The 23001-nt window shown below is 38.3% G+C and overlaps 1 protein-coding gene and 1 pseudogene across 2 annotated transcripts in view; both read right to left on the bottom strand.

The window, feature by feature from the left end:
• RB1 (RB transcriptional corepressor 1) overlaps positions 1-23001 on the bottom strand; it is a 157430-nt gene that overhangs the window by 110513 nt on the left and 23916 nt on the right. For both annotated transcript variants that reach the window (XM_062194190.1, XM_062194188.1), the window contains exons 5-11: positions 14011-14049; positions 12630-12697; positions 11771-11881; positions 8856-8998; positions 7046-7123; positions 4837-4946; positions 3993-4070 (exon numbers count right to left, since the gene is read on the bottom strand). In XM_062194190.1, coding sequence (XP_062050174.1) covers positions 3993-4070; positions 4837-4946; positions 7046-7123; positions 8856-8998; positions 11771-11881; positions 12630-12697; positions 14011-14049 — 627 coding nt within the window. The remainder of the gene's footprint in view (positions 1-3992; positions 4071-4836; positions 4947-7045; positions 7124-8855; positions 8999-11770; positions 11882-12629; positions 12698-14010; positions 14050-23001) is intronic.
• LOC133762649 (small nucleolar RNA SNORA70) lies at positions 13588-13735 on the bottom strand (annotated as a pseudogene).

The following is a 23001-nucleotide window of genomic DNA, read 5'->3' as shown; positions in this document are numbered from 1 at the left end:
AAGATTTATTTATTTGAAAGGCAGAGTTACAGAGAGGCAGAGAGAGAGAGAGAAGTCTTCCATCTGCTGGTTCACTCCCCAAATGGCCACAATGGCCAGAGCTGCACCAATCCAAAGCCAGGAGCCAAGAGCTTCTTCCAGATCTCCCACATGAGTGCAGGGGCCCAAGGACTTGGGCCATCCTCTACCTCTTTCTCAGGCCATAGCAGAGAGCTGGATCAAAGTGGAGCAGCCAGGACTTTACCCGCTACACCACAGCGCTGGCCCCACTGCTCCACTTTCAATCCAGCTCTCTGTTAATGCGCCTGGGAAAGCAGCAAAAGATTGTCCAAGTGCTTGGACCCCTGCACCCATGTGAAAGACCCAGATGGAGTTCCAGGTTCTGGTTTCAGTCTGGCCCAATCCTGGCCATTGTTGCTATTTAAGGAGTAAGCCAATGGATGGAAGATCTTTCTCTTTGTCTCTCCATCTCTGTAACCCTGCCTTTCAAGTAAATAAATCTTTTTCTTAAAAAAAATTCCTATGTGTACTGTTGCTTGCAAGAAATTCCATTTTACTTAAATCTTGAAGAAAAGATGTACTCAATAGCCAATGAGTTTATAATTATAGAACTGATATTTACTAATAATACTACATATCAATAAAACATTAATGGGTCAAATCAATGACACTATTTTTAGGAGTAAAGACAATGGCATTATATATTTTCATATTAAACAGAAATAAAGGGCATCAAAATGGCATTCTTTCAAAAAATTACAAGAAAATACTAAACACTTTTGAATAAAAACAAGCAGATATTTAAAAGCTCAAATAAAGAATCAGGTGACTGCCCTTTATGGAAATATTTGAAGAAGAAAGGCACTAAGTTCCTGAATAATTTTTAAAATCACTATTTTCAAAGCATAAAATCAAGTCAGTATCATTACATCTTTTTAATTGTATAATATCAAGTGTGTGTGTGGCAGAATGTATAGGAAATATGAGCGCTCCAATTTTGGAGTAGCAGTGTATTTGAGACATTGCTTAATGATGCAAAGATTTTCAGAATGTTTTGGGCTGAAAGGGTCCTTAAATATTAAGTAAAATATTTTCAGTGTTCTCAGCTAAGCCCCTCAGAGCTATAGCTACACTTCTTTACCTTTCACTCACAGTATTGCAATGTGGCTTTCCTGTGCGACTATGCTTACTAATGTATTTCAGCTAGAATGACTAGAACCACAACTGTTAAAATCAAAAAACATTTGTCTTTCATATCATTTGTTCTGATATTTGACTTCTTTGATGCATTTGACACCTAAACACTCTTTCCTCAAACCCCCTCCCTCCTTGGACTTTTCTTGGCTTCACTCTCTGGGCCTTCTCATTCTTCAGAATCTAACTTCCATTTAGTCCTTAGATGCTAGCATTCTTTTGGGTTTGGCCCTTAGCCAACACACTTGCCATTAAAAACCTTTGCTTTAGGCAATCTCATCTATTTTCACGGTTTAAGCTTCCCCTATTTGTCCCCTAATTTTTAAGAGCCTTACATTATACCATTTACCAGATATCCTCTTCATAAGTATCCCAAGAATAATATTCTAAATATGAGTTCATCAAAATTTATCAAACCTTCATTCCCACCAGCACCCTATTGGTTCAGATCTTCTACATCTCTGAACTTAACTATCACAATAGATCAGTCCAGAGATTTTCACTATGCCTGTGGTCATAAAACCTAGGCATGTGCACCTTGAAAAAAAAACCCTCAGGTTATCCTAATTTGCACCCCTAGTTAAGAACCACTGAGATAAGTAGACAGGTGGATCACCTTGTCTTATCCTCCTCAGTCCATCTACTCACAAACTATTGCCATGCACACCTGTAAAATGAAGTCTGATTTTAATTCCTACCCCTGTTTCATAACTATTTATAGCACAAGCTGTATCATGTACAAGCTACAGTGTAAACCTGTGAGTATGCCATAAAAGGTCTGTCATGTCTAATACCATACCTCCATGCCTACAATTTTATCCTCTTATTTTACAATCAACATAGAGCTACTAACAGTTCTAGATACACTGTGTTGTTTTACATTTCCATTACTTTGCACATGCTGTTTGCACATCTTTAAGATTTTTTTTTATTTGAAAGGCAGAATTACAGAGAGAGAGAGAGAGTGAGAGAGAGAGAGAGAGAGACATCTTTCATCTGCTGGTTCACTCCCTAAATGGCTGGAGCTGGGCCAGTCTGAAGCCAGGAGCTAGGAGCTTCTTCTGATATCCCATGTGGATGCATTTGAATATGTCCCAAGCATTTGAGCCATATTCCGTTGTTTTCCCGAGCACATTAGCAGAGAGATGGATTGGAAGTGGAGCAGATGGGACTTGAACCAGCACCCATATGGAATGCCAGCATTGCAGACAGCAGCTTTACCCACTAAGCCACAATGCCAGCCCCTATTTGCACATCTTAAAATGTCTGTCCTGTTAAACATTTCAATAACATTGCTTCATAATTCTGTGCCATCTCATTAACTTGTTCATTAGTCTTTTATGATATTAATATGAAAATGTATTTGTTTCATGTCTATACAGTCATTTAAAATATATTAATGATTGTCTACTATGTACCAGGTATTAGGCTAGGTTCTAATTATTAAATGGTAAACAAAAATAGCCATAGCCCATATAGTATGAAATTTAAAGGATATTGTGGGTATTGGTGAAAACCATATGCAAAGACAAATGAATTTATAATTATAATTGTGATATACATTATGGAAGAAATAGAACAGTATGCTATGAGAAGGAATAATACAACACTTTAGGGAGAAATATAACCTTAAAAATGCAATATTTGTGCTGAACCTTAAGGAAGAATAGCAGTTGACAATCCACAGAAAGAAGAGCTTCAAGAAGACAGAATATCAAGTGTGAAGGTTTTCAAGTTCAAAAGAGTTCGCAGAATGCAATAAAGTAGAAGACCAAAGTGTAGCTAAAGCAGAATGTGCAAGAAAACAAATAAGATCAGAGAGGCACACAAGCCAGATCATACAAGGTCTTATAGGCATTGTTAAGGAAACTGCATGGGAAGTAATCAGCAGGTATTAATAGCAGGATACATATCATATGATTTACATATCTAGAATATTATTCTTGGGCTCAGTGGAGAATAGATCTGAGGATGGGAAAGGAGGGAGAGTAGAAGCAGTCAGATCAGTCAGTAGGCTACTGCAAAGAACTATCCCAAGACGAGAAAGATGTCTTGAACAAAAGTGGTAAGAATAGAAACAGAGAGTAGTAGATGGACTTAAGAAATATTTTAGAGGAAACTGGCACTGTGGTGTAGCAGGCAACGCCACTCCTACAGTGCTGGCATCCCATATGGGCACCGGTTCTAGTCCTGGCTACTCCACTTCCGATTCAGCTCTCTGGTATGGCCTGGGAAAGCAGTAGAAGATGACCCAAGTGCTTGGGCCCCTGCCACTTCGTGAGAGGCTGTGAAGAAACTCCTGTTTCCTGACTTCAGCTAGGCCCAACTCTGGTGATTGCGGCCATCTGGGGAGTGAACCAGTGGATGGAAGACCTCTCTCTCGGCCTCTGCCTTTCTGTAACTCTTGACTTTCAAATAAATAAATATTTTAAAAAATATTTTGGAGGTATATTCAACAAGACTTGACAACATACTTAGATGTGAGAAGTGAATAAGAAAAAGGACAGACAATATAGCTCTGCAAGGTTATATGTAGATAAAATGTGATATATATTTTTTTCTTTTTTGTTTACTAAGATGGAACACACTCCCATTTCAGTAATGAAAACTGAGGGCAGGTAAAGCCAGGTTTAATAACCATACTATTGGCAACTAGTAAACCACCTGGCACACAAAGCACATCCAATATGTATTTGTTGTATATGTGTACAAATATATAATGAAGCAAATGAACAAATCTGCAACACTACAAAGCACTGAATAATTACAAGGAAAATGAAAAATAAGGAAATTCATACCTAACTGGAGTGTGTGGAGGAATCACATTTACTTCTTCATCAGGATTATTTTTTCGTGGCGTTCTCTGCAATTCAAAACTAAAAAACAAAAACAAAGTCATTCTTAACTAAAAATTTACAGTTTGTGCTTTATAAGTCAAAAACATAATACTTCCTGTTGCTTCATAACATCATACAAAATGATAGATTAATAATAAAAATGATAGTAAATACATGATCCAACTGCTGTTTAAATAGATAAAAAGGTTTTTCACACCATTGTTTTTTAGTATAGACCTCTTCTCATGACAAACAGGGACATCATTCATTATTTTTTGAAAGGGAAAATTAAGTGGTTTCTTCCTGATAGTATTAATAACCAAGTTGTTCAGTATTTTAAAAAAATCAAAGCTCAAATAAATCAATCTGGCCATTGCAGCCATTTAGGGAACAAGCCAGTGGATGGATGATCTCTGTTTCTCCCTCTCTTTCTGTAACTCTGCCTTTCAAATAAATTAAAAAAAAAGAGCCAGGCAGGCAGCAGTAGATGAAAGTATGGAAAAAAGATAGAGATCAATGCTTCAGTAAATTATTACTGCAAATATTTTCTTTTGATATTTCTTTTGATATTCAGCTAACTGAAAATAAAGATAGCTGTTACTGAACATAATTCATATTTAATCCTAATAAATTATATGCTTAGAATAATATTATACTTTTTTTTATTTAAAGGCATTTGAAAGTAATTTATTATTATTAATGGTATTTAAGTCACTAAGTTAAATAAAATCAATTTAAGCCACCTAAAACAATATTGACCTATATCAAAAGCATATCAATAAATAATGATATATTATATGCAAACCTGTCCAAAGGATCATTCTGGAGAGTTTTATCATGATCCAAAAATAATCTTGCATCTAGATCTTTGTTTTTAAGATAAATTTCTTCATATCGTTTAGAGAGACTTTCAACCTCAAAAGAAAAAATACAATCATCTTTTTCATGTTATATCTCTTAGCATACAGGAACACAAACTTATTGAAGAATTTTATAATAAATAATAAATATGCCATTTTACAATAGACACTCACATGCAATATTTAAGGCCTATCTAAAAATGAAGTACAGAAAATTGTAAAAGTTTTTCAACTTCAATTTTAAATGTATTTTATATATGCATTCCATGTATGTAGAAATCTATTAGACAAAAATAGGTATTATAACTACTTAATTGCTAAGATTCTGCAAACATCTCACATATCCTTCACTTTGAATCTTCTTATTAATTTATCCATATAAAATAAAGGGTTGTTCCCAAACATCATAGCAAATTCTCTTAATTATATATTCTGCCTATCTTTTCTAAAATCCTTTGGTTCACTCCAGCTCCGTTTGGTTAAGAATCTTAGGCAAGAGAATTAGCTCAATAAGTTAACCCAATTAACACACCTGCATGATTTATTTCCAATCTTAGATATTTTTCCACTGTTCCTGGAAAAGCAAAGTGTCTAAGATTGTTTAGAGTTGTGAATAGTAATTTTTTTCTTTAGCCAAATGTAACAAGACTTACTAATATTCAATCAGTTCTTGCCTCTCCAATACCATATCTGACACCTCTTATGGCCTGTATCCCAGTCTTAATGAATTACTTGGATTTCACTTAACAGAAAATACTATCAAAATCACTGTGCTGTTGATCTGACAATGTTTACACCCTGGAAATGTCTTTCATAAAAATCACATCACCTCCTGACAATTTTCCACAAAATCTCTCTGCCCCAGTTTGGATTAGGTAGCCCACTGAGATATCACAAAAGCCTGTGCATGCATCCTCATACGTCAATCAGACTCTTAAACTCTTATAATGTTCCATTTCTTTACCTTTTCCATTAGTACTTTAAGGACAGTGACTGAGATGAAGTCTCTATTCATGGTATCTAACATAATGTCTGGCACACAGTAAACAATATTGTTTAAGAAATGAGACGTTTTTAATGTTTCTAAGATGAAACATTAAACTAATTAAAAAACTAATACCAATTTAGATAACAAAATCAACAGTCTGTCTACCTGATCTCACGCTTTTTGGCTTGGGTAACTATAATGAGGTACTTCTAAAGCACTGCTTTATCACTGAATACTTGTTCTTTATCAGTTATCAAAGCATCTTTTCCTTTACATAGTCCATCTTACCCCCATAAAGTCCTCAATTATTCCGCTTTCACTCAAAAAGACGTTTGTGGCAAAATGTGAAAGAAACAGGTAGAGTGCACCACTATAGTAAAATATATTTCTGTAACACAAAATCATTTTGCCAAATTTATTTCAATTAAATAGTTTTTAAAAATACTCAAAAAAATTGGCCAGTGCTGTGGCACAGTGGGTTAAAGCCTTGGCCTACAGTGCCGGAATCCCATATGGGCTCTGGGTTGAGCCCCAGATGCTCCACTTCCAATCCAGCGCTCTGCTATGGCCTGGGAAAGTAGTGGAAGATGGCCCAAGTGCTTGGGCCCCTGCACCTGTGTGACAGACCTGGAAGAAGCTCCTGGCTCTTGGCTTTGTATCAGCTCAGCTCTGGCCCTTGCAGCCATTTGGGGAGTGAACCAGCAAATGGAAGATCTCTCTTTCTCTCTCTCTTTCTGTCTCTGGTTCAGCCTCTCTCTGTAACTCTGTCTTTCAAATAAATAAAATAAATCTTTAAAAAAAATACTCAAAAAGATATGTTATACAGCAATGACAATAGGTTGATGGCATTAATCACAGACCCTATGTTTGATGATGTACCACAAAGCAAATAAGAAGCAAATTTGAAGGTATATATTTGTGCAATATTGCATTTCAATATTTAGTCACACAGGCATTTAAAAGCCTAGACTTTGAATTTTGAAAGATTTCAGTAAATATCAATTCCTAATATAAATCACAAAATGATGCATATTTATACATCTGAATATATATTGAAAAGTTTTTTGTTACTATACACAATTCTACTTAGCTAAACTCCTTTCCAAGGACAAAAAATACTGGATATATACTAAATTAACTTGAAGAAACCTAGACAACTATCTTACCTCTGGAAGTCCATTAAAAGCAACAATTCCAAGAGAATTCATAAAGGGTATAAAATTTTTGAAATAAACATTTTTCACCTGAAAGAGAGAAAGTCACAACATAACTATTAAAATTTAGAAAAGAAAAAACCTCTCATCTCTGTCACTATTAATACTATAATTAAAATATTAACTGATATTTGATTAATAACATACTCGAGTGAGTGTGCTACTTGTTTATAGTTATTTACTTTTTAAATGCATGTGAGAGAGACTTCAGGTCTTAAAATGAAGGTAAGTGAACTGTTAATGAAATAGAATTTACGGAAACAGAACTCCTTGCAAACCAATTTCAATATACCATATTTATCAAACGATAAAAAGATATATATTTTGCTATATAAATATATATCAAAATATACATATTTTGTATACATGTCAATATATATCAAAATATACATACATATATTTTGATATATATGCATATATATACATACATACATATTTGATACATAAATATCAAAATACTAAAAAAAAAAAACCAACTTGACTAAAGTTGCACAGCTACAAGGTGGCAGAGTAGAATTAAAATCCAATCTGGGGGCCGGTGCCGCGGCTCAACAGGCTAATCCTCCGCCTTGTGGCGCTGGCACAGAGTTCTAATCCCGGTCGGGGCGCCGGATTCTGTCCTGGTTGCCCCTCTTCCAGGCCAGCTCCCTGCTGTGGCCAGGGAGTGCAGTGGAGGATGGCCCAAGTGCTTGGGCCCTGCACCCCATGGGAGACCAGGATAAGTACCTGGCTCCTGCCTTTGGATCAGTGCGGTGCACTGGCCGCAGCGTGGCCATTTGGAGGGAGAACCAACGGCAAAGGAAGACCTTTCTCTCTGTCTCTCTCTCTCTCACTGTCCACTCTGCCTGTCCAAAAAAAAAAAAAAAACTACTGTCTTGGAGATGTACATTTCAATGGTTCCAGAGCAAGAGAACTAGTCTCTTTAAAAATCAAAGTAAATGGCCAGCACCGCGGCTCACTTGGCTAATCCTCTGCCTGCACCCCGGGTTCTAGTCCCAGTGGGGGTGCCAGATTCTGTCCCGGTTGCTCCTCTTCCAGTCCAGCTCTCTGCTGTGGCCCGGGAAGGCAATGGAGGATGGCCCAAGTGCTTGGGCCCTGCACCTGCATGGGAGACCTGGCTTCGGATTGGCGCAGCGCGCAGGCTGTAGCAGCCATTTTTGGGGTGAACCAACAGAAGGAAGACCTTTCTCTCTGTCTCTCTCTCTCTGTCTAACTCTGCCTCTCAAAAAAAAAAAAAAAAAATCAAAGTAAATGAGGGGAAGGCATTGTGGTACAGTAGGCTAAACCACTGCTTGGGACCCTGTGCCCCATATCAGAGTGTTGGTTCAAGTTCCAGGTATTCCATTTCCAATCCAGTTCCCTGCTAATGCCCCTGGGAAGCAGCAAATGACTGTTCAAGTACTTAAATCCCTGCCACCCAATGTGGGAGACTTGGATGGAGTTCCGGGCTTCAGCCTGGCCCAGCTCTGGCTGCTGCAGTCATTTGGGTAGTGAATCAGTAGTTGAAAGAGAGATTGACTTTCTCTCTCTCTCTCTTTCTCTCTGTCATTCTGCCTTTCAAATAAATAAATAAATAAATAAAATAAATCTTTAAAGAAAAATCCAAGTAACTGAGTATGAGAACTAAAACTTTTTCTAAATATTTGCTACTGTAACAGTTGGCAAAAAGCATGCTCATCACAAAAGAAATAGATACTGCTAAGAAGAACTTAACATCGAAATCTACTTGAAATGTTTTAAAGAAACCATGAAGTTAAGTTACCTCATCTATATTACAATCATGTTCTTTACAGAGCATGTCAATAATTCTTGTATCTTGCTCTGGCTGTTTTGCTATCCGGGCACTTCTGTTTTGCCCTCGCCTGGGTGCTCGAGGTGAACCATTAATAGGTATTACAGCTGTTTCTGTAAAAATAGTAAATTAGATAAGAATACCTGTACATTCTATCATATAAAATAATGAAGCACTGTAATTATAACTTGGAAGGTCATAAATAATCTTGGCAACATCTTACTTTTATTTATTAGGCATCATTAGAAGGATAAAAATTTTATCCATTTATTGGTTATGTACATACAAGAATTGACATTTGTTTTCACATCCCTATTTCCTTCTGTCCCTAAATAGCCCAGAAAGAAATATAAAATACCTAGTCTTAGAAACAAATACAAAGAGAAATCTGGCAAACAGCCCATTTATAAATTAATTCTAAGTATATCCTACTTAGTCTACAAGAGGAAAAAAGTGTTTTCTGGGGCAGGTATTGTAGCACGGTGGGTTAAGAAGTTGTTTGGGAAGCTCGCGAACCATACTGGAGTGCCTGGTTTGAGTACAAGCTACTCTGTGCCTCCAATCCAGCTTCTGACTTATGTGCCTGGAAGGCAGTAAATGATGGCCCAAGTCTTTGGGTTCCTGTCACCCACGTGGAAGACCCTGACGCAGCTGCTGGCTCCTGGGTTCAGCCTGGCTTAGCTTTGGCTGTCACAAGGATTTGGGGAGTGAACCGGCCAACAGAAGAACTTTTTCTCTGTCTTTCCCTCTCTGTCACTCTGCCTTTCAAATAAATAAATCTTTTTAAATAATATTTTCAATCTTAGTCTTTAAAATGAGAAAATATTTATGGGTTCAATTCCTAGCTTCAGTATAAAAATAAATATAGTTTTAGTGAAAGATGATGTCTATAAAAGATGGATATATAAATTTAATAAATTTGTGACTTTTAAAAATCCCACATTATTTTGAGCATTCCCAATTCAAACTGAAGACACAGTCAGCTGTTAAAGATTACAGATGATTAAGTATAAAAAAATATTATTGCCATGAACCCAATCAGTAACTTAAAGGAATCTGAGAGTACAAAGAAACATGTTAAATTATAACATAAGATATAATCAGCAAAAGCTGAACTGTGGGGAGCTTAGTGGGACAACCCACCTGATTATTTAATAAACAAACTATGAATGGGAGAAAAAAGGAAAACAAGAGTTGGAAGAGGAACTTTTATCAGCTAATCAAAAGGTAGGCTTTATTTAAATTCTGATTGAGTCAACCTATAAAAATATTTTAAAATTACAATGATATTATAATTGAAAATCTGTACACTTATTAGATATTAGATATACACTTATTAGACTTATGATATTAAGGAATTATGATTACTTGATTTTACCTGTGAAAATGGTATTGTCATTACACTGTTTAAAAAATATTTACCTCTTGGAGATAAGTACTGAAATACAAAAAGAGGCAATGGTATACAAACATGTGGTTCAAAATAATATAGATGAGGGAGCAGCGGCACTGTGGTGTGGTTGGTTAAGCCTCTGCCTGCTGTGCCAGCATCCCATATGGGTGCCAGTTCAAGTCCCAGCTGCTCTTCTTCCAATTCAGCTTCCTGCTTATGGCCTGGGAAAAGCAGTGGAAGACAGCCCAAAATCTTGGTTCCCTTAGTGGGAGACCTGGAAGAAGCTCCTGGCTCTGGATTGCCCAGCTCCTACCATTGTGGCCATTTAGGGAGTGAACCAGTGGATGGAAGACCTCTCTCTCTGTCTCTCCATCTCTGTCTGTAACTCTCAAATAAATAAATAAAACAAGAAAAAGGAAGGAAGATAGGAAGGAAGGAAAGAAGGAAGGAAATAAAGAAAGAGGGAAAGAATAGAAAAGAAAGAAAAGAAAAAGAAAGGAAGGAAGGAAGGACGGACGGACGAACTGGGGGAACTGGGCAGGAGAGATAAGGCTACAGGTTGACCATAAAACATGTCAAGCTAGGTGATATCCACTTTTGTATTCTTTTGAAATTCTCTATAACAAAAGTTAAAAGTTTACCACATTCAGTCAATTCAATACCTCAGCCTGGTTTCTCTTTAACATAGCTTTTAAAGATCTGAATTATCCAAAAGAACAAAGACTGTCAAGCTAAAACAGACATTACATCAACTTATTAAAGTTATAGCATTGAAAAAAAGTGAAGAAAAGGTATATAAAGAAAAAATTTTAAGTCCAAGAAAATTTTGAAGTATACTATTGATATAGTTTTTCCTCTGCTTTCCATATGGGGCCACCAAAGAATGCAATTCTGGTCTAAGAGGAATATATACAGAAAGATTAATGTTATCTAATTATTTAACATCTAATTATTTAATATCTAAATACACTTCTCATCTCTGTAATCATCCACTAAAGTAGTATTAATTACATTTTATGTGCCAAAAAAAAAAAAACTAGACACATAGTTATACAGTACTAATAAAAAGTTAAGTTGATCTTGTGGAATGAGCCACTCTTTTCCATATAAATTCGTTCATATCTTCATCTTGGTTTTTGCTATTCTTTACTAAGAATACCACTTCCAGTACTAACTACTCTTCAACACTCATTTCAAATACCAATTCTTTTATATGGTATTCCTTGGTCTTCAACATTTCAGAATGCTTTCTTATCTCCTGAGCTCCCAGAGCAGTTGTCGTACTTTGACCCACATCACTTTCTATCATATATTCTAATTATTTGCTTACATGTCTTATTTTACTTTTAGAACTTCCATTACTTGAGGGCAGAGCCAATATCGGATTTATTTTTTTAATATCAGCTTTACAACCATACCAGCCCTACTAAACATTCAATAAACAGTTGCTGAATAATAAAGTAGGGGAGCATAAATTATTTACAATACTTACTATATGGTTCTTTGAGTAATGCAGGAGGTGAGAGTTTGATAAAATAGTCAAGAACACACAACATTAACTGAAATGAGATCACCAGGTCATCTTCCATTTGTAATACCTCTCCTGAGAATGAAAATGGTTCACATTTTTAAGAACATACATAAAAAATTTATCTGGAGTGATCATCACATAATTTAATAATAATTATTCTGGGGTAGATTAGGAAAATTTTTATACTTTTTAAAAGAGGGGGAGGGATAAAGAATGGAAATATTAGAAACAGAAATGAAATATTTCTAATGTTGTTTCCAGTACCAGAATTATAAGTACATGCTAACAAGGACCAGCTCTGTGGCATAGTGGGTCTGTGGTGCCAGCATCCCATATGGGCACCAGTTCAAGTCCCAGCGGCTCCACTTCAATCCAGCTCCCTGTTGATGTGCTTGGGAAAGTAAAGGCTGCTCCACTTCTGATCCAGCTTCCCGTTGATGTGCCTAGGAAAGCCATCGGAGGATGGCCCAAGTGTTGGGAACCCTGCACCCCCATGGGAAACCCAGAAGTAGCTCCAGACTCCTGGCTTCAGACTGCCCCAGCTCCAGCCATTGCAGACATTTGGGGAGTGGACCAGTGGATGAAGATCTCTCTGTCTCTCTCTCTCCCTCCCCCTCTCACTCTCTCTCTGTAACTTTGCCTTTCAAATAAAATAAACAATTTAAAAAAAAAAAAAGGGTTGCTAACAATGAATAAGACACAGAGAATGGATGGGGTGGAGTGTGTGTATTAATTGAAAAAAAAATGCATTTAGTCCAAAAGAATGTCAATTTAATTATTATATTTGAGACACTGGCATATAATCAAAAAACAAATTTACCTTTAGCTAGTAAAAATGTGATCCAAGAAACTTTTAGCACCAACAGAGAATTTATTTCAGTAGATACCCTAGTAAACAAATAGAAAGCAGAAAACAATTTAACACTGAAAAAAATTTTTAACTATCCCTTTTGGATGATTTTTTTCTTTTTTCTTTTTTTAAATAGAGAACTTAGATAAATGCATAATAAAAGACAATCTACTTTAAATGCACAACTTATATTTGAACTCAATTCATCTCAATTCACCTGGGTAGTTTGCCAATTTAACATCCTGCTTTGATAATTTTTCCACAGTTACTCACTTGTTGGAATTAACAGCTGTGTATCAATTAATTAACAAAGATAATTTTCCTTTCTATCGATCATCTTCAACTACTACTACTTCACTAGGGCAGAAAATCTCATGTATTACTTGTTTTGTTTCCAGAGAAAAACTCTAGGACTCTATCTACATGGGTATATTTTCAGAGCATACACTATACACTAAAAAATAATAATTTAGAAATTTTAATATAGGCTTTCACATTTTTTTTAAGGTTTTTTGGAAAGGAAGTAGGATTTGTTTGTCTGCATGAATAAAGAGGGGGCAGCACAATGGAAGCCCTCATGTGTACAGGGCTTACCACTTGTTGAGGGCACCATGACTGGAGATGTATTTGACCTCACAGCCATCTGAAATGAGTCATTTCTCAGTCACTAAGTCTTCAAATGCATCTGCACTAAACAGTAAAGCTCCATTTCTTTGAGGAGTGGATCTTCTGGTGGCCAGGAAACTTGAACTTGTTCCTGCATAGGGCCTCAGTCACATGCTCTTTGTTTTGCACCTTTGTGCAAATGGAATTGATAGTTTGGCCAATGTGAACCCTGGCCACCAAGCCCTGGGGCTTTCTAAAAGACACCCAGAACATCTATCTGCAGTCTAGATTAGACCAGCTCCAGACATAGGTCCATGGGGAAGGGTGTCTTCAATATCCCTAGGACAACCCATACAAGAAACAGGCTGCATTACTATAAAGGAGGAGGTGGTCTGCAGCCATTGCACTGTACTTATTCTTTGAAAAATTATGCTCTGAGCCTTTAACAAAATACCTATAACAGACTGCCAATAAAGATTTAGCCAATGAACTTGCATTTTTTCCCCTAAAAATGTTGGTGATACATTGGTAGTGAATCAATTTCCACCTTATTCTTGCCTCGTGGTACACATAGGGCATGCATTTCAAATCATTTTCTTTGTGAGAAAAATAATAAATTACACAGAACTTAAGTCTATAACTTTACTCATAGAGTAGCATGCTGCAACATATCAAATATCACTGAGATTATTCCAGAAAAATCAGTTGTTTAAAAGTGACAAATAACATAGTCTGAACTACTTACGAACTGCTGGGTTGTGTCAAATATATAAGTTCACATGTCCTGAAAGGAAGAAAATTATATTAACATTATGGCTTTTTAAAAAGTTACATTTTAGGGTCTGGCATTGTGGCATAGCAGGTACAGCCACTGCCTGCAATGCCGATATCCAATATGGGCACCAGTTTTGAGTCCTGGCTGCTCCACTTCCTGTTGAGCTCCCTGTTAATGTGCCTGGGATAGCAGTGAAAGATGGCCCAAGTGATCAGGCACTTGCACCCATATGGAAGACCCAGGTAAAACTTCCCGGCTCCTGGCTTTGGCCTGGCCCAGCCATCTGGGGAGCATACCAGCAAATGGAAGACCTCTGTCTCTCCCTCTCTCTCTTTCTGTAATTTCAAATAGTCTACCCTGAAGCAAATAGACTTTGGTATTAATCTCCCCAATTACTCTCCAGAAAAATGTAAAAATAGGAGAAAAAAGTCACTCTAAATTATCTCATATGACTAGTCAATAAAAGTTCTACTCCCTTTTACAAAGTCTACATGTTTAAGGCCAAATCTGACTGTCACTCCCCAGTTTATAATTATTGAATGACTTTCCATAGCCTATAGGATGAAGTCCAAGTTCATCACCACTTTTTTTTTTTATATTATTTATTTGACAGGTAGAGTTAGACAGAGAGAGAGAGACAGAGAGAAAGGTCCTCCTTTTGTTGGTTCACCCCCAAATAGCCGCTACAGCCAGTGCTGCACAGATCCGAAGCCAGGAGCCAGGTGCTTCCTCCTGGTCTCCCACGTGGATGTAGGTGCCCAAGCACTTGGGCCATCCTCCACTGCCTTCCCAGGCCACAGCAGAGAGCTGGACTGGAAGAGGAGCAGCCGGGACTAGAACCCGGTGCCCATATGGGATGTCGGCGCCACAGGCAGAGGATTAACCAAGTGAGCCAGGGCACCGGTCCCTCATCACCAGTTTGATCCTTTCACCCCTTTCAGATAATAACAATTTCAAAGTAGTACATCCTTCTACTGCACTGGCTTTGCACACATTAATCACTGTCTAGGATGCTCAGCCATAATTCCTACTCATTTTGGTTGGTGAATTTTTATTATCTTTTCCATTTTAATTAGACATTGTTTTCTTCTACAATTTTCTTCCTGACAAAAATCATCCCTAAAGTACCCTTAAACACATAAATGCAATACTTTGCTCACTACGTAACTTCTACTTCTGGGGGTGGGTTTGTGGTACAGCAGTTAAATCATTGCTTGGGACACTCACATTCCCTGGTTTGAGTCCTGGCTACTCCACTATGATGCAGCTTTCTGCTTATACACACAGTGGGAGGCAGCAGATGATGGCTCAGTACTTGGGTCCTTTCTACCCACATGGGAGACCATTTGGAGTTTTAAGCTCATGGCTTTGGCCTGGCCCAGCCCTGGCTATGTGTGAACATAGGCTGAGTGAATTAGTGGAAGGAAGATCTGTCTCTCTGCCTTTCAAATAAAATAAAAATAAATTTTTAACTTAAAAAAAAAACCTTTCTTTTTTTAACTATTATTTAATGAATATAAATTTCCAAAGTACAGCTTATGGATTACAATAGCTTCCCCCCCCCCATAACTTCCCTCCACCCGCAACCCTCCCCTCTCCTGCTCCCTCTCCCCTTCCATACACATCAAGATTCATTTTCAATTCTCTTTATATACAGAAGATCAATTTAGCATATATTAAGTAAAGCTTTCAACAGTCTGCACCCACACAGAAACACAAAGTGAAAAATACTGTTTGAGTACTAGTTACAGCATTAAATCACAATGTACAACACATTTAGGACAGAGATCCTACATGAGGAGTAAGTGCACAGTGACTCCTGTTGTTGACTTAACAATTTGACACTCTTGTCTATGGCGTCAGTAATCCCCCTAGGCTCTTGTCATGAGTTGCCAAGGCTATGGAGGCCTTTTGAGTTCTCAGACTCTGATCATATTTAGACAAGGTCATAGTCAAAGTGGAAGTTCTCTCCTCCCTTCAGAGAAAATTACCTCCTTCTTTGATGACCTGTTCTTTCCACTGGGATCTCACTCGCAGAGATCTTTCATTTAGGTCTTTTTTTTTTTTTTTTTTTTTGCCACAGTATCTTGGCTTTCCGTGCCTGAAATACTCTCATGGGCTTTTCAGCCAGATTCAAATGCCTTAAGGGCTGATTCTGAGGCCAGAGTACTGCTTAGGACATCTGCCATTCTGAGTCTGCTGTGTATCCCACTTCCCATGTTGGATAGTTCTCTCCCTTTTTTGTTCTATCAGATAGTATTTGCAGACACTAGTCTTGAAAAAAAACCCTTCTTTAAAAGAAAATTTCCATTTAAACATAATCCTCCACAAAGAAGCATCACATTTATTAATGCATTTAGTTTTATAAAAGGTATAATTTATTTATTTACTATATGCTTTTTAAAAAAGATTTTATTTTATTTATTTGAAAGGCAGAGTCACAGAAAGAAAGGGAAAGATAGAGAGCAAGCAAGCTCTATCCACTGATTCACTCCCCAAATGGCCACAACAGCCTATGCTGAGCCAGGCTGAAGCCAGGAGCCATGAACTCCATTACAGTCTCCCACATGGGTGGCAGCAGCCCAAGCACTTAGGCTATCCTTTGCTGCTTTTCCAGGAGCTTTAACAGGGAGTCAGATGGGAAGTGGAGCATCCAGGAATCAAACAAGCAGCCATATGGGATGCCGGCATTACAGGCAGCAGCTTAATCCACTGCACCACAACACTGGACCACTATAACTTCTTGATGATCATGTCACATGATTTTGTATCCCCAGTACCTAACATAAAACCTAGTACTGGGGCCGGCGCTGTGGCACAGTGAGTTAAAGCCCCAGAAATGCAGTGCTGGCATCCTATATGGGTTCAAGTCCCGGCTGCTCCTCTTCGTATCCAGCTCTCGGCTAATGGCCTGGGAAACCAGTAGAAGATGACCCAAGTTCTTGGGCATCTGCACCCACATGGGAGACCTGGAAGAAACTCCTGGCTCCTGGCTTCGGATCAGCTCAGCTCTGGCCATTGCAGTCATTTGGGGAGCAAACCAATGGAATAGAAAACCTCTCTCTCTGGCTCTACCTCTCTCTCTAACTCTGTCTTTCAAATAAATAAGATAACTCTTAAAAAAAAAAAAAAAAAAAAAAAAAAAAAAAAAAAAAAAACGGCCGGTGCCGTGGCTTAACAGGCTAATCCTCCGCCTTGCGGCACCGGCAGGTTCTAGTCCCGGTTGGGGCGCCGGATTCTATCCCGGTTGCCCCTCTTCCAGGCCAGTTCTCTGCTATGGCCCGGGAAGGCAGTGGAGGATGACCCAAGTGCTTGGGCCCTGCACCCCATGGGAGACCAGGAGAAGCACCTGGCTCCTGGCTTCGGATCAGCGAGATGCGCCGACCACAGCGGCCATTGGAGGGTGAACCAACGGCAAAAGGGAAGACCTTTCTCTCTCCCTCTCTCATTATCCACTCTGCCTGTCAAAAAAAAAAAAAAAGAAAAGAAAAAGAAAATGTCAAAAAAAACAAAAACAAAAAAACAGTACTAATCCTTAATGTTTGTTTTAGTTTCTTAGTGTATTTTCAGGAAAAGTTAATAGTGTAAAGTCTCTTAAATTACAAAATACTTTCATAAGATTTTAATTGAATACATATAAATATATGTAATTTTAAAAGTTCATGGAAAATGTAATTAAAAGATGAACTTATTTTGTTGCAAAACTTTTTGAAGTCCATGTATGGCTTTTTCATAATAAGCATATGAGTAATCTAATAAATTTAGGAAATGCTGAACTCAATAAAGTTCTATAGATTTTACTATATGGGAATGGTATGTAGTATTTCCCAAATTAGGCAGAAATTTTTTGTTTTAAAAGTTAATGTTCATGTAGAGTTTATACCAGACAATAGACTCATCAGTTAAAGCCCCAGAAAACTTAACAGGGTAGGTACTACCATTAATTCCATTTACACATTAGAAAACTAAGCACTACAATTAGGTAACTCACTTGCACAAGATCACCCAGTATATGCTGGAGCCCAGACTTGAAGTCAAATCTGTTTGACTCAAAAGTCTCCATTCTCATCTTCACTGAGCTCTGCTACAGCCTCCCTTTTCTGGTGAGGTATCAGATCAGACTGTTGTTTTCCAGAGAATTCTTTGGGAACTCTAGTCATGTATGCTACTTACTAATCTGGAAACACCAGTGTTTATGTGGACTTTAGGAAAAATATGGGAAATAAAAGCTTCAGAATTCTTCAGAAATAAAAACTTCAGAATTCTCCATGTAGTTTTTAAAAGCTTCACTTTTTAAAAAAAGATTTATTTATTTATTTGAGAGGTAGAGTTACAGACAGAGAGAAGGAGAGACAGAGAAAAAGGTCTTCTAGCTGGTGGTTCACTCCCCAAACGGCCACAATAGCCGGAGCAGGGCTGATCTGAAGCAAGGAACCAGGAGCTTCCTCCAGGTTTCCCATGCATGTGCAGGGGCCCACGCATTTGAGCCATCCTATACTGCTCTCCCAGGCCTAACAGAGAGCTGGGTTAGAAGTGGAACAGCCAGGACATGAACCAGCACTCATATGGAATGCTGGCACCACAGGTGGAAGTTTAGCCCATTACGTCACAGCGCTGGCCCTAAAAGCTTTCTTTTTCTTTTTCTTTTTCTTTTTTTTTTAAAGATTTTATTTATCTGAAAGGTAGAGATATAGTGCGAGAGAGAAAGATCTTCCATCCACTGGTTCACTCCCTAAATGGTTACAACAGCTAGGGCTGGACCAGGATAAAACTAGGAACCTGGAACTCCATCCAGCTTTCTCATCTGGGTGGCAGAGGCCTATGCACTTGAGCCATATTCTGCTACTTTCTCAGGCACATTAATAGGGAGCTGGATCAGAAGTGCAGCAGCCAGGACACAAACTGAACTGGTGCTCATATGGGATGCCAGCATCACAGATGGTGGCTTAACCCACTGAGCCACAATGCCGGCCCCTAAAGCTTTCATTTTCAACATGTAATAGTTAAAATATTCAAGTTCAACTTTCTTTTCCTACTTTATTATCTAGGTTGTCCATCATCTAAATAATTCTCTATAACCTTCTCCTCCCCATCCCTCCAAACTACTTACTAACCCAAAATACAGACACAAAAAAAATATACATTATGTAATGGAATCTTAACGTGAATCTGAATGTTAAAAAAACATTGGCTTAATCTGCACATTAATGTTTATTGCAGCTCAATTCACAATAGCTAAGACCTGGAACCAACCCAAATGCCCATCAACAGTAGACTGGATAAAGAAACTATGGGACATGTACTCCATAGAATACTATACAGCAGTAAGAAACAATGAAACCCAGTCATTTGCAACAAGATGGAGCAATCTGGAAAACATCATGCTGAGTGAATTAAGCCAGTCCCAAAGAGACAAATATCATTTGTTTTTCCTGATTGGTGACAACTAACTGAGCACCAAAGGGAAACCTGTGGAAGTGAAATGGACACTATGAGAAATAGTGACTTGATCAGCTCTTGTGCTGACTGTTGATGTACAATGTAATACCTTATCCATTTTAGTATTTTTTTTTGTGAACTCTGTAATTAACACACAATTATTCTTAGGTGTCTAAATCTTAACTGAAAAGTGATCCCGGTTAAATATAAGAATGAGAAAAAGAGAGGGAGGAGATGTACAATTGGGGACATGCTCAATCGGACTTGCCCCAAATGATGGAGTTAGAAAAGTGCCAGGGGATTCCAATACAATCCCATCAAGGTGGCATGTACCAATGCCATCTCACTAGTCCAGGTGATCAGTTTCAGTTCACAATTGATCACACTGATAGATCTAAGAGTCAAAGGGATCACACAAACAAGACTAATGTCTGCTAATACTAACTGATAAAACCAAAAAAGGGAGAGAAGGGTCCAACATGGGAAGGGGGAGACACAGCAGACTCATGGAATGACAGATGTCCTAAATAGCACTCTGGCCTCAGAATCAGCCCTTAAGGCATTTGGATCTGGCTGAAGAGCCTATGAGAGTATTTTAGGCATGGAAAACCAAGACACTCTGGAAAAAAAAAAAAGGAAGAAAGAAGGAAGAAGGAAGAAGGAAGAAGAAGAAGACCTAAATGAAGGATCTCAGCAAGTGTGATCCCAGTGGAAAGAACGGGGCCATCAAGGTAGGAGGTACCTTTCTCTGAAGGGAGGAGAGAACTTCCACTTTGACTATGACCTTGTCTAAATATGATCAGAGTCGGCGAACCCTAAAGGCTTCCATAGTCTCGGCAACTCATGACTGGAGCCTAGGGAGATTACTGACGCCATAAACAAGAGTGTTAAATTGTTAAATCAACATCAAGAGTCACTGTGTACTTACGTCCCATGTGGGATCTGTCCTTAATGGGTTGTCCAAGGTGAAGTAATGATATAGCTAGTACTGAAACAGTATTTTTACACTTTGTGGTTATGTGTGGGTGCAAACTGATGAAATCTTTACTTAGTATATACTGAAGCTATCTTCTGTATATAAAGATAATTGAAAATGAAAAAAAGAAAAAAACCTTGGTGTTAAATTGGAAATTACATAGAAAAGTAATCAATCTTTTTTAAAAAATATCATGCAGGATATCATTAATGTGCTGTACACTGTTATTTAATGCTATAACTAGTACTCCAACAGTATTTTTTCACTTTGTGTTGCTATGTGAGGGCAAACTGTTGAAATCTTTATATATACTAAACTGATTTTCTGTATATAAAGAGAATTGATGTGAATGGAGGGGGAGAGCGAGTGGGAAGGGGGAGGGTTGTGGGTGGAGGGGAAGTTGTGGGGGGGGAAGCCTTTGTAATCCATAAGCTGTACTTTGAAAACTTATATTCATTAAATAAAAAAAATTAAAAATCAAAAATAAATGTTGGATTACATGGTTTATTTATTGATCTTTGCTCTGTTTATATGGAAAGAGACAGCAAACCACTTAAATAAAGGAGGCTATAAAATCTGCTACTATCTATCAGGTTATTCTACTTTATAACTTGGTTTTCTGACTCTCCCTTAATATCCATCAGTAGGAGGTATGAGGGGTAAAAGAATGAGGTAAAACCAAAACTAGTATCAGATTTCTGATCTCATCACATAAAGCAGAGCCAAAAAACCTGGAAGTATCCAGTTAAAATTATTATAGCAGGAAAGGAAATAAAGACTATACTCTAAAATCAATCCTACCAAATTAGCCCCAAATTTCTATACTTAGAAATAAACTGATGATTATAGGTTTTTAAATATCAACCTTTAAGCAATAGAATTTCCTTTAAAATTGGCTTAGAGAAATTTTTGCTTACTTTATTATATCCTCCTTAGAACTGTAACCTATTCACACAAAATCTCAGTTAAAATTTCAACAAACTTCTCTCTAGTCATTTCATTTTATGTAAAACTAGTCTAGATTTTTCCCCTATAAACTGTCATATCATAGATCTTGTTTTATTTATGTGACATTAGCAGTACTTTCTCATATTGTTATTATTCCTCATCAAAACAATTTTTAAGATTTATTTATTTACTTGGAAAGCAGAGCAACAGACACACACACACACACACAGATAACTTTCATCCACTGGTTCACTTGCCATATGGTGGACCCCAGATCTAGGTGTCCCACGTGGATGTCAGAAGCCCAAGTACTTGAGCCATCTTCCACTGCCTTCTCAGGCTCATTAGCAGGAAGCTGGATATGAAGATGAACATCCAGGAAGCTGGCACTGTGGCGTAGTGGGTAAAGCCACCAGCTGCAGTGCCAGCATCCCATATGGGCACCAGTTCAAGTCCTAGCTGCTCCACTTCCAATCCATCTCTCTGCTATGGCCTAGGAAAACAGCAGAAGATGGCACAAGTACTTGGGCCCCTACACCCGCATGGGAGACCCAGAAGAAGCTCCTGGCTTCAAATCAGCCCAGCTCTGGCTATCATGTCCTTTTGGGTAGTGAACCAGCGGATGGAAGATGTCTCTCTCTCTGCCTCTGCCTCTCTGCAACTCTACCTTTCAAATAAATAAACAAATATTTAAAAAAAAGGAACATCCAGGACTCCAGTCCAGTCAGCACTCTGATATGGGATGCTGGCATCACAAACATCAGCTTAACCACAAGCCACAGTGCTAGCCACTCCCCCAATCAAATTTTATTTCATATTTATATTATTTTGTGTTTAGGCTATATTTACAATATTTTATTGTTTAACTTCAGTTGTGAATAAACAGTTTCCCATTTTTCAGGGGTATAATTAGTGTGACAAAAATTTCAAAAGGATTTTTTTTTTTTTTTTTTTTTTACTTAGGATCATATTCTTAGGATAAGCTCAAGAAACTAAGTAGGGGTCAGCACTGCATCTTACTAGGTAAAATCACAGCCTACAATCCCAACATCCCATATGGGCACCTGTTGGAAACCCAGCTGCTCCACTTCCAATCCAGCTCTCTGCTACGGCCTGGGAAAGCAGTAGAAAATGACCCAAGGCCGGTGCCATGGCTCACTAGGCTAATCTTCCACCTGCGGCACCGGCACACCGGGTTCTAGTCCTGGTCAGGGTGCCGGACTCTGTCCCAGTTGCCCCTCTTCCAGGCCAGCTCTCTGCTGTGGCCCGGGAGTGCAGTGGAGGATGGCCCAAGTCCTTGGGCCCTGCACCCGCATGGGAGACCAGGAGAAGTACCTGGCTCCTGGCTTCGGATCAGCGCAGTGCGCCGGCCACAGCATGCAGGCCACAGTGGCCATTGAGGGGTGAGCCAACGGCAAAGGAAGACCTTTCTCTCTGTCTCTCTCTCTCACTGTCCACTCTGTCTGTAAAAAAAAAAAGACAGATGACCCAAGTGCTTGGACCCCTGCACCCTCATGGGAGACCTGGAAGAAGTTCCTGGCTCTTGGCTTTGGACTGGGTCCGCTCTGGCCATCGCAGCCATTTGGGGTATGAAAAAG

The sequence above is a fragment of the Lepus europaeus genome, chromosome 6 (assembly GCF_033115175.1).
Source record: "Lepus europaeus isolate LE1 chromosome 6, mLepTim1.pri, whole genome shotgun sequence".
Taxonomy (NCBI): Eukaryota; Metazoa; Chordata; class Mammalia; order Lagomorpha; family Leporidae; genus Lepus; species Lepus europaeus.
Note: the sequence above shows the minus strand (reverse complement) of the source record. Positions and strands in the feature narration are given on the sequence as shown.